This window comes from Passer domesticus, chromosome 5 (genome assembly GCF_036417665.1).
Source record: "Passer domesticus isolate bPasDom1 chromosome 5, bPasDom1.hap1, whole genome shotgun sequence".
NCBI classification, from domain to species: domain Eukaryota; kingdom Metazoa; phylum Chordata; class Aves; order Passeriformes; family Passeridae; genus Passer; species Passer domesticus.
The window spans coordinates 25232086-25244624 of NC_087478.1; the positions used below are offsets into that span (position 1 = coordinate 25232086).

The 12539-nt window shown below is 37.4% G+C and overlaps 1 protein-coding gene and 1 long non-coding RNA gene across 2 annotated transcripts; one reads left to right on the top strand and one right to left on the bottom strand.

The window, feature by feature from the left end:
• The first annotated feature begins 1155 nt into the window (after positions 1 to 1155).
• Positions 1156 to 5717, top strand: LOC135301879 (uncharacterized). The gene is made up of 3 exons (XR_010363609.1): positions 1156 to 1644; positions 2808 to 3091; positions 5497 to 5717. It is a non-coding gene; the product is annotated as an uncharacterized LOC135301879 (long non-coding RNA).
• LSMEM1 (leucine rich single-pass membrane protein 1) lies at positions 3338 to 12211 on the bottom strand. The gene is made up of 4 exons (XM_064422385.1): positions 11344 to 12211; positions 8841 to 8972; positions 5644 to 5781; positions 3338 to 3979 (listed from the first exon to the last, which is right to left on the bottom strand). The coding sequence occupies exons 2-4, from the start codon at positions 8965 to 8967 to the stop codon at positions 3792 to 3794; spliced, it is 453 nt and encodes a 150-aa protein (XP_064278455.1). The 5' UTR covers positions 8968 to 8972; positions 11344 to 12211; the 3' UTR covers positions 3338 to 3791.
• Positions 12212 to 12539: the final 328 nt, after the last annotated feature.

Below are 12539 nucleotides of genomic sequence, written 5' to 3' on the forward strand. Positions count from 1 at the left end.
TTGCAGTTAGTATAATATCAAATAAATGAAAAAGTGGAAGATGCAGACTATTTTTCATGTTCACAAGGAATTGGTTAATTGATAATGGGCTTAAATTTCACCAGGGAAAATTTTACTTAGATTTCAGGAAAAATAGATTTAACCATATTCATTTAGCTGAATATTAAAAGGGGAGGCCTGTGGACAGTCCATTATTTGAATATTTTACAATGTAAATAGACAAGCCTCTGTTATGAATTGTTGGAGTAAATTGAATGCTGCTGTCACGCAGAGGGACGGATTTGATTGTCTCTCGGAATCCCTCTTTATTGTCTGTGCCTCATTTTTAGTTGAAGGTTCCCACAGTTCAGATTTATGTAACCCTTGACCTGGCCAGGTGCCTATAAAGGATATTTTGCCCTCAGTTCTTACATGCTGTTTGCAGATGTTGAGGTTGAGCTGTTTCATTCTAGAGCAGTACAAGGACAAGTACATGCTGATATTCTCAAGGTAACACAACCTCAGGCAAGGCAAGAAAATGCCTGTCCCAGGTAACCCTCTACTATTTAGTAATGCATATTCTCTGACAGTTTCTCCACAGATATTGTCAGACAATATTCTCTAGTCAGATACTGTCTGCTGGTTTGAAGTTAACAAGAACAAGGGCTGATGTGGATATCTGGAACAAAGGAGTGAATTTATCAGCAAGCTAACCAAGGCAAGAAAGTATTTTGTCTACTGATATTACCTAACAAACTAAAGATTCAGCCAGCCCTTCAGGGATTGGCATGGTGATGCCTTTGATGGGAGGTGGAGGTATATTATTGGTTAAATACTCCATTTTTTTTTCTTCTTTGCTTACCAGCACTTATCTAGCATTGTCCAGGTTTATTTAGCAGAAAATTTCCTGAAACCGTGTTGTCATTTCAGCAATGATAATTGCAGCAGGTGAGTGTCAGTGGCATGTTGTGAAATCTATCTGCACTCTTTTCATTTACAGTGGAATTACTGGAAGGTGAATGAATTACTTTAGCTAGATACCTCTACAGCCTGCAAATAAGAGAAAAGGGGAAGAAGCAGTACTACCAAGAACAGCTGTGACTACTGTAAGATGAAGCTGTCAGATCATCTTCCTCTCTTACAATGTCTTGTAACACCAGACATTGCAAAGGCCCTTGAGATTTGCAGCTATACTGGAACAGAGATCTTACCCATGTCTGCAGGAGATATCAAAACATCCATGTGCAGCACAGAGGTTACATCACATGCAGCTGGAATGTGGAGTTTACTTAGCTGTTTATTTGAGATAAGGATTATGGGCCTATGAACTGGGCTGAAATTCTCTTCAGGGTCAGATTTGTAGGAGATTTTCAGTGAAGTATTGGTTTATTTGGGATTATTTAACTGTCAGTAGATTAGACAGAAAAGTTCCCCTAAATGAGATTGTAGGGAGTCCTCCAGAAAGTGTTGAAGGAAGGATTGTGGTACTCTGCTCTCAGCCCTTGCACTGATGTCATAGAGAAGCAGTTCTGACTGCAGTAAATGGATAGCAGTTCCAGTAAATGGATATTGTTAAATATTGTTAACTTGCGCTGAGAAGCCAAGGGCAGCCTTAGTCACTGCTATCCCACACCCTGTGCGTCTGCAAGTATTTCCCAACATTAGGTGTGTTTTAGCATCACTAGCAGGACCAGCACTTGACCTTTGCACCTCTTCAGTCACTGATCTTAATTGCTGATCACTGAAAGTGAAGAAGCAATTAAATATGAAAAGGATCATTTGAGGCCTCAGTCCTGTATGATACTGAGCATGTCTGTACATTCTTATGACTCAGCTAGTCATAAGACTGGGGCAGTTGAGATCACTCACCACCTTGCAGGATGAAACCATGGAATGAAACAACAACACATCTAATCAATAGCAGAGACAGAAAAATTGGATTTATTATGAGTACTGATTGAAAAGCCAGATTAAGAATAATTGAGGACAACATCAGAGAGATGAGGAAACTTTCATAGATTTGGAGACTGTTGCTCTAGCACACTTTTTTTTTTCACAGTCTCATACCAGAAAAAAAAAATCTATTGGCTCTTTGTATCAGTTTTAGAGGACCACAGACTGCTCTAATAACTGCTGTTGCAATGAGGGATGTGACAAATCCACATTTGAGATACACTAAGTGCCAAATACTAGTGTTTCTTTCTGGCTCACAAGTATGGATGTGTGTCAATGCAAGGCAGATCTTGAGAGCAGTTACAGTAGCTACAATGGAAGTGGGAGAGATGAGAAATTAATACTGTCACTAAAAAGCAGATGACAGCTCAGAGAAGAACAGGGAAGCAACACTGCAAGTGTCATGATTTTAGTCTTAAGATACCTTTTCTTTTATAATTTATTAGCAGTTACAGAAAAATGTAACGGCTTACAGTTACAGTTACAGAAAGATGTAATTCCTTAGAATTTCAGGGTTCCTTTCCTTACAAGTTTCCTACACTTATTTTTTCATTTTTTGATAGCTGTATTAGAGCTACATTAGAGCTGTATTAGAGATTTTTACTTTGTAAAAAACACTTGTGATGTCCAGAGGAGACAAATAAAATTGCATCTGGGTAACACAGGAGTAATGAACTCTAGAAACCAATCTTCACCATTTTCATGTGAATAACTTGACAGTAATACATTAGGAAAATAAAAATCAGCAAATAGAAGGTGATGTAAAACATAGGTTAAAGCAAAGCACTCGTAATAGCAGGAATAGAATTGTGGGCAAATCCAGGTAGAGTGATACCAAGAAATTCTCCTGGACTTAGTTCTTCCCTTTGTTGCAGACAATGAAGTAGTTATCACAGAAAGGCCTATTATGAAGTCTGAAAAGAAGACTGCAGTGCTAGCTGTCCAGAAGATATAAGAAAAAATTGGATGGGAATGAGAGCTTTCAAGCTCCTTTCAGCCTCTGAGGTATTGCTCGACATTAAAACCATGAAGGTTCCAACTGTATTCCATCTGGCCCTTCTCTGATGGTGACCAGCAGAAACTATGGGGAGGAGTACAAGGACATGTAGTATTTTCCCCACATCACTTTGTAAAAACACTTGGGCTTCACCTGCAAATTGTGAGTACAGTGTATTGACATTGCTATGAGATAGAGTGGCTGTGATGACGCTGTGACATTACCAGACTGAGTCCTCTAAACACATTTTCCATGTAAGGCAACAGGACACTCAGTCTGTCAATACAAATTTGGCCTGATTATGGCATATTATCAAAGGGTTTGTTGTTATTCAAGTTTGGGTGCTTTTTTCACACAATGAGTAGTATATCAATATATTTAGATGCACAGAAGGGAAAACCACAAAACTCTAGACCAGAAATTGATTTATTTATAAGTTATGAAATCTGAAGTTATCCTTAAATACAAATAGTAATAGAAACAAACAGAAAGCTTGTACAAAGGTTACAGAAGAATGATTAAGTGAACAAGGTCATGCTGAAATCATGTGAATAGAACTCGTGGTTTTCTGTGATCATTCACTTACATTTAAAGTAAAACTAGGCCCTTACCCTTGTGATTTACAATGCACAGGGAATCTGGAAGTTTGCCCCAGACTGACAATCCATGGTTTATTGTGAATCCTATGGGCTTAGTATTACAAATCTATGTCCACATAAAACAGGGTAAAATACTAATTGCTAATATTTTTCATTCAGCTGGCTTTTCCAGCAATGTATCAGCAACCATGTTTCAGCAACTTGTGTGCCATATGTGAACATGTCTGAATTATGAATATGCTGAATTTCTTTCCAAAGGAGATTTATTCTCCAGGGACTTTGATCTCAGCATGGGTAAAGAGGTAATCACGAAGATCAGAAGGCTTTTCCTTAATTCTGGATTGATTCAGATGCTTTAATATAATACTGTTAAGTTTCTTCAGCTCTTCTATGTTCTTCTTTTCAGATAGTAGTCTGCTTGATATTTGGTCCACTTCATTTCTAGTTTGAACTTGAAAAGGAGAATGTACCACATTAAATTGGCAGCATTTAAGTCAAGGGCATCACTACCCTCACTTGTATTCCTGTGAGGAATAATGATGACTAAAAATATTAAACAGGAAAACAACTACAGAACCTAATAATAAGAAGTTATACATCTGGGGGGTTTACCTGCTCAGTACATTATTTTTTGCTTATTTGCTGGATTCTTCTTTTAGTTTAGTGCAGAGTAATAAAATCATATATGGCTCAGATAATTTTTGCAGTTTTCAGGAGGATAACCATTAGTATCAACAGGGAAATATCTTCTTTAGGGGCTTCAAGATCCAATTTGAGGTATGTGCATCTATTTTATTTTAAATAAAAGAAAAATTCTTGCAAATACTGGCATTTCGGGACCAGCCTCCTCTGGCATGCCAATATGCACACTTGGAGCTATTTTTCTTTTGGCCTTCTGCAGTTAAAAATTTACCCATGAGTTTTGAAGCTTGAGCGTAATAGTAGCAATGCTAAATGAATCTATGCATGTGGTTTGCAAACATCTCAGATTATAGAACACACTATATCTATATGTATCTAATAAAACATTTTAACATAAACTGAAACATCACTGGAAATCAGTTTGAAAAACCCAGGCCTCCACCAACCTGAGTGCAAGCAAACTGCTTTAATTCTTGTAAGAAATTTTTTCACTTTAGTTTATAATTTTTCCACTAGAGCAACCCAATTCTAATTTTTCTATACCAAGGCTCTACTTTTAGCAGCTCCATGTTAGAATCATGTTACTTAAAATCTACTTTATGTTCCTGTCTGATATTTCTTTGAGTGCCTGTAAGAAAATTCAATCAAGGGTTAGGATCTCCCGGCCTAAAAGAAAAATCAATTTGCTACATTTCATCAAATTCCCTACTACAGGATATAAGAAACCTTGATTTCATATGGGTTCAAATTCTTTCAAAGTAGTCTTGTAAATTGAAATAATGCACATCAGATTCTATTCAATATTATTAGCTAAGAAAACCCCAAGATGACAAGGGTTCCATTAACCAGCTATGTCTTCAGCTAAGCATGCCTGATCAGTCCTAAAAAACTGGAACAGTAATTGTGTCTATAGACTCAATGCTACATGAAAATCTTGATAAATGTCTTAATTCTTTTTCTTATGCTTAAGACTTTCTTAGTTCCAAATCAATTTCCAGGCAGTACTTTGATGACAAAGGGTCAGGTCTTCTTTCAGGTAGCCTGATTTAAGTGTTTGCCTGGGTGGAATTCCAGTTTCAGTGGAGTGACCCCAATACTGAGTTTTATCTGGAAAGAGATGGAAGGCACGTTGCCAAAGTATCTCACTGCCGTACAATTACCTTTAAATTTTAATTTCATTCTCAGCCAGCATTTTTAGCAACAGAGTATAATGCTGCTGAGATAAATTTTTCACAGCTGTTGAAGCTCACAAATCCTTAGCACTAAGAATAAAGCTGTGCCTTTTAGCCCTGAGAGAGTGTTGTTTGCTTGTGCTTCTGCCCCCAGGACCACGACCCAGTGCCCTGAACCAGCCAAAGCCTTTGACCGTGCAAATACTGGAGTAGCATGTCACAAGGTAGCACGACACGTTTCAGCAAAGTTATTTTTCCAATTGACCCTACATTTTCAAGAACTACTCTTTGGTTCACTTACATATTAAGAATATTACAAATGAAACAAGTGCCAAACTGACGGTCAAAGTAAGAATAAAGGTGACGAAGAACAAACGCTGGTTTCTTGCATGGCTCCCTGCTGTACTTTCTGCAGTACCACCAGTGTTCTCTTCCTCATCTGTTAAGAGATGACAAACCATTTGGTGATACAGTTTTTTTAAGGTTGGTTAGGATAAGCATGACAAAATGCTTCTGGCATCATGAAGTGATGCAGAATACATTGTATATTTGGCCAGCAGGTTTATTTCCTGTGATATTTCATGAAAGGGGAAGAAATCAACTTTATGAACTCAGCTTGAATTTGGAAATATAAAAAAATTATACATCTGTTATAGCTGTTAGAACACATTCAACAAAAATGTTTCTGTGTTGAAATAGTGTTTTGTTGAAGTTGACCTGTTTTACAGTTCAGAGTTTTACAGCTGTTTTACATGTACAAAGGTTGCAATGAAGTTTTCTTCAGGCAGATTTATAAGTGCTTGATTGAATTTAATCTTTTCAAAAGGGAAGAAAGCGAAATTCATATTGAAAACCAAGGAACAGATTCATCATACACATTCATCCTCTAGATATGCTTCTTTTTCTTTTTAATGAGAAGTATCCCTGGGATGATTAATCTCCCAAAATAAACACCTCATTTAAACCCCTAATGTTGGATAGAATTAATCTAGGTCTTGGCTGTTTGTCTTAAAACAAATGTTTTCAATATTTTTCATCTTTAGGATTTGTTGGTTTCATTACATTTGTTGGTGCCTCAAAAAATGAGGCGCCTATCCTCCCAATTGTCAGGAATGGAGCAGACTCTTACATAGACTACAGACGTTGTCCTTTAAACACAGGAAGAATGAGGGGAAAAAGAAATGCTCTTTCAATGCTAACCTTGAATCAGCTCAACAAGCCAGTTCATTGCTTTTTAAAGAATGTGTTGCATATATAGGGAAATTCAGTAGTTTCTCTCATAAAAACAGTTGCAATCAATGTGAGGTGGCAGTAAGCCCCAAAGATAACAAGTCAAGTGAACACCATGAGGAAATTAATGCGAATGCAAAAAATTTACACTTGACCCAGTTTTGTTTAATCTTATGTTTGTATACTACTGTAATAACTTACAAAGATTTGGGTTTATTTTCTGTTTTGGAGGGAGGAGGAAGCTAATGTAATTTCACTTTGGTGTCAGTCTCATACGTACTAAAATTAAGTGCAAATTACTGTAATTTATCCTTCTGTAATTGCTCTCTTGCCATTCTGAAATGGAGAGTAGTGTGTGCATCTGTGAAAAATGTATTTCTAGGTCATGTTCTTGTTTTAGTTGGTGGAAATCTCTGAGGTCTTTTCAACTGAGCCTGTAGTGATAAAGCTGAAGAAAGGCTGCATATGCCATTACAGGACTTTAATAATGACCCTACCTAGGGCTGAGCAATCCACTGAGCTGGTAGATCTATGGGAATATCTCTGTTTTTCTTTATTTTGTGTTTAACACACTCCTGTCCGTGAGTAAGCTGAAATATTTTCCTATTTCTCCTTTGAGGTTCTATTCTTATTCCCTTAGCATTCATAACAAATACACCATATAATAAGTGTCTGCACCAATATCCCTTTCTAATAAGAATAATAGGGATGGGCAGGACCTGCTTCTGCTGCCTGCCAAGTATCCTAAGTTATCAATAGTGGTCTCAAAATTGGTCTGAGCTCGCTCTGCCTAATGAGTACTTCTTACTATTTCATCAGGCTGAACATGCCAGGCTGCAGTGTTGTGAGGAATGGGTGAGCACACATTCTTGTCCAACTGCAAGCAGTGAGAACATTTTATCATCTAAAACATGAAATTACTGCATGGCTTCTACTGAAGCAACCGAACAGCATATGCATTTTAAACAGCTTTTGACATATCTCTGATTTTCTGGCAAGAGAACCAGAGTTTTATGCTGCTGAGTAAGTTAGCTGACAGGATGAGATATCTACAGATTCTCCAAGCTTAAAAGCTACATTGAAAAAATAATCCTAGAAGGAACCAAAGGATTTTACAAATTTATGAATAAAGTACTTATTAAGCTACCATTTTTTACTGCTGAAATGTAGGGAGGGACATGCATGTGATTATTCCAGAGAATCATATATGTTTTCACAGAACCTTGTATATTTACATGAAAAGTATATAATGCTGTCCAATAAAATTGCAAAAGAAAGCAAAACAGTCACACTGAAAGGAGTTTCTTAAAATTAAAATTTATATATGCCATTGTCTCATTTTCCATGTGTAGAAGTGACAATATCAAGATAATCTGCTTATGAGAAATTAGTACTTTATGTCTAAAATGTTTGCGTTAAATGTGGAAACCAGCACTACTCTAGTAGGTAGGATTAGGAAAAGTTAGGGGACTTGGAAACAGAAGTAATGAGAAAATATTTAAGACCCATAATTAGAAGCATGATTAAGTATGGCCACATTTTAACATAGCTGTTGATCTATAAATTTCTTCACTCAAATTTACCATTACAATAAGGGAAATAAAAGCAGACACATTGTTATGTGGAATGCTGCTGAAGAGCTCCAGGTTTTAAGATATTTTCAGGTCACAAAGAACTCAAATTGTAACTATCTCTGGATAAAAATATTCTTGTTGCTGTGAGAAATCCAAGGCAAAAGCCTTATCAAACCAGTGGAAATGTGGGAGCCATAACTGAAACTGTGAGTAAAGAAAGTGCAGAAAGTAAAATGCTTAAAGAAATGCTTCACAGGGTGTTTCAGGTATCTGGTTTGAGTTCTTAGGCAATGCATCTTAAAGGAATGAACAGAAATTCTCAGGTGCTTCTATTGCCATGTATGAATTTTAGTGCTTGGGAAAAGCTATAAGGCTATTTATATAATAGGTGTATATCGGGCATTACTAGAGACATTATCCTGCAAGAGATCACATCATAAATCCCAACTGAAATAGAAGATAAGTTCAGGTTTGAAAGCAAATCCCTAACTAAATGCACGGATTTTCAGGAACCTAAAGCAGAAATACTCAGCAGGGACAGCTAAATCATTAAATGATGCCATTTTGAAACTTTTTTTTTTACATTTTTCTGTACAGAGCTTGGCATACCTATTGGCCTATTAGGCTGTTGACATCAGTGACACTAAATATGGATTGCCTGTACAGAAATCCACAGATCACCTATCATACATACCTAGTGAATGTTGGGATTCATCTGGACAAACATTTAGCTTGTTTAGGTTGTTTAGGGAATCAACCACATAAAGTTTTCCTTCTTCATGACTATCAGGCAGGTTAAATTCCAAAGAAGGCTTCTCCATTGTCTCTAAAATAAACAATAATTTAAAAGGTAAATTAACATATGGCTGTGGGAAATAACTTGTAACAGTTGGTATCCTGTTCTAAGGAAATACTGAGCAGCCTAAATGACCCTCAAAATACAGAGATTTGAAGGACCAGAACACTTACTAGATCTTGAAGGCAAGGACAGCTCAATACATAGCACTTGTTTATTCTTGGAAATCCTTGATTATTAAAACATTTTATTTTTGGATTGTGTTTGTGCACATACGTGTGTGTATGGGGAAAGAGAGAAAGAGAATAGTCAATTTGACTGGCTCCAGCATTGATCTGAATGGTACCCATTTAGTATATTATCCCTTGATTTGATGAGTACTTGATAAGAGGTGGTGTGAGATTCTGACCACAGTGAAAGCCAAACCTTCACTAACACTTCCAGGAAGGATGTCACTCAGGTCCTCTTCTTTCAGCATGAAATAATTGAGTGATAAAACAGAGAAAGCAGGTATGAATGTAGGAGATAAGCAACAAGAGTATGTGTCTGTTTATAAACCTTAGAATATCATTGTGAATCTATTATTTGTGAAAAAAAATTAGTCTACTTCATACTTCGGACAAATTTTAAAAGCTTTTTCTTCAGACTAGTACCTCTTGCTTTAAAAAAGGCACTGGATGAAGTTCAATTAGTAAAAACAGTTTCTCTGCAGAGTCTGGATGCATGAACTCAGTGAATGATTCTTAACATAAATACAGTTTTGAAAGAAGAACCAATACCTAGGGAGGCGGCTTCTATGTATTATACATTATTCATTATCAGTCTTTTGCTTTTTTTTTACATGACTCTGATTGCAAAAATGTCTTCCAGAAACAAACTACACTTCTAGCCATAAACAAATGCAGGCACTCTAAGTAGGCATGTTTGTCTACAATTGTCACTGAAAACTCCCTCCATAATTATTGAAGAAAAATATATTCCTCCAGGTAATATCCTTCTTATTCTAAGATATTCCTTTCTCACCTTGGAATCACTGTCTTTATGTATGTTTTTTTGCTAGTGAGTATAAGGAGGGTGCCCTCACAGATTAAATTTGGATTAGAATGTGTCTTACCTGTTCAGTGTTTTATAAAGCTCCCAAGTTCAATTTTATCTGCCAACATAAATCAGCACTTTGTGGGATGCAAACCTCCCTTGATGACATGTGTTAAGCACCTAAGGGTGATTTTTGAATCCTAGATGGGTTAACTGTCCTCTTGACATGCTTCTGAGCCTTCTCTTCCTCTCCAAGGAATACAGAACACAGTGTGACCAGATTCCTAAAAAACCACTAAATTAAAAACCTAAAATTTGAACCCTAGTTATTTGCAGAAAATCCTCACTCCTTCCCTCATCAAACCAAATGCAGAAGATGGCTATAATTCCCCCAAACCTGAGCACACTGCAAAGTAGACACTCAATGAGCCTCAGTTAAGTCTGAAGACTAAGCACTGAAAGCAATCCTGACAAGGGCGTTTTCTCCTGCTAGTAGAGACTGACAGGACTATAAGGATACTTTCATATTTCTTTTTAACAGCCCGTAAGAAAAGATCACAACTTACTTTTTTCTCTGTTCATAAGTGTTGCTTCAAAGTACAAAGAAAATGTAGAAAAACTGGCATGGTAGGAGTTAAGCTTGCCTAGTGTATGATCTTAGGTGTGCAGCAGTAACTGCAGGGCAGAGGGCTGTGCCACTGTCCTTCCTCTAGAGCATGACATGGCACCAGGCAGCACAACAGTCTGTGAGCCACGGCCCCAGCAGCGCTGGCTCTGCTCTGCTGTCTCCCCACATGCACACCCTCAGCCAGCACAATCATTATGGAGCCCTGTGTTTGAACGGTGTGCCAAAAGTTACCACTTCATGCACAAATGCTGCTGGTTATTTTTAGCTTCTGAAGAGCAGTTGTTTCTCTCTTTTGATTAATACTCCCCGCAGCTTTAGGGAAGACTCTTCTTAACAGCTTGAGGTGTAATAAATGTGACTATCTTTGATTCATTAGTATTATGAATTCTATGTTTCTGCACTTATTAAGTATTTGCACAGTGAAGATTACCATTATTGATTCAAAAAAGTTTATATTACATTTGTTTGATTCCATTGACGTGTCAAAGGAGAAAGGATACAAACGTGATTGTCACTGGACAAAAGTATTGATTATTTTCCCAACAAATCAATCTAAACATTAGGATCTTTGGATTCACTTTTTCTTGTACTTTAACCTTGCCCAAAGACTTTTTTCCCTAATACAACTTTTAATTTCTTCCTAAGTTGTTGTGGTAAAAAAAAAAAACAACACCCAAAAAACCCCCAAAAAAATAAAATCTAAAAGGTTAAAATATGTGAGAATGAAACATTACTTACAACATAATTGCATTCAGGTAATGTGCCAGTATGGAAGAAATCAGCCAATGAAAATCATGTGAAGAAAAGTTGTTCTGCAGTTCCTCTCTCTACTTTTAGTCCCATAGGAGCCTGCCGAGTCCTGCAGTACCCATGAAGATAGCTGTGAAACAGACTGCCCCTCGCAGTCTATATTTAGAGTTCAGCTTGGCCACTCACTCACTATACTCGCTTTGCAATATTGATCTGCTAAACCAGAAATCAGCACATACAGCTCTTTTTAATTATATTGGAATCATGATAATATCTCATCATGGAGAATGAGGGTTGTTACTGATGATCAGTATTTCATTAATCTTTTGGTTAGTGCCAAACTTCTTGGCTTTAGTGCTTGTCTAAAACGCATTTGCTATGCAGAAGTGTCGTATCTACAACACTGTAGCTATGAGTAACCAGCTTGCTATGCAGCACACTCATATCTACAGTATTGCAGCCATGAGTATTTTAAACTCATAGACTAGAATAACCAGGGCCTTTCCTCCTTCTGCCATACACTTTATGAATTCAAGTGGGACAGTATTATGGGGTGGACTAATTTGTCTGGCATCCTTAGCTGTTCAAAGATTAAGTTCTGATGATCTGGTGGTGAGTAGTGTAATTGCTTCTTTGCTGACAGATCTTTTGATCACTTTTTTCTTTGCTGACATTGCAGAAGGCAGTGTTACAGCACATTGTATTGACAGGCAGATGACAGAGGGACTGCAGCTCAAAACCACGAATCCATCACATGTCTAAAATTCTGAATCCCTTTAAACTGCCCATAAACATATTTATCTCCCAGGAAACAAGAAAATAAATCACCTGACTCATATTTCCCACCCTAAGCTGACACACTTTCTGCTGCTCAGAATTGCTCCCTTTCTGCAGGAGTCTCCTGGAAGTCCTCCCTCCAAATAAGGATGTGAAAGCCAGAAAAAAAAAAAGAAAAAAAAAAAGGAAAAAAACCCCATCAGTATGACATTCTAAAAACTCCTGACACCAAAATAACTGTAAGAGAATGACCCAGGGATGTCTGCAGGGCTGCAGCAGAGCCACCTTTGCGACAGCCCTGGAAGCCAGGTGGTCACTGCAGGTGGCAGCTACAGCGTAGCAGGGAAAAGGGCAAGTACCTGCTCGGGCCCCTGCCAGGAGGTGCTGCAGAAAGGCTGGACAGGAAG

Coding starts and splice junctions, on each gene's coding strand:
- LSMEM1 (XM_064422385.1), bottom strand. CDS start 8,967: ATGGAGAAGCCTTCTTTGGAATTTAACCTGCCTGATAGTCATGAAGAA. Junction 5,782..8,840: donor TGAATCCCAACATTCACTAG/GTATGTATGATA, acceptor ATCTCTTAACAG/ATGAGGAAGAGAACACTGGT. Junction 3,980..5,643: donor ATTTGTAATATTCTTAATAT/GTAAGTGAACCA, acceptor CTCCTTTTCAAG/TTCAAACTAGAAATGAAGTG.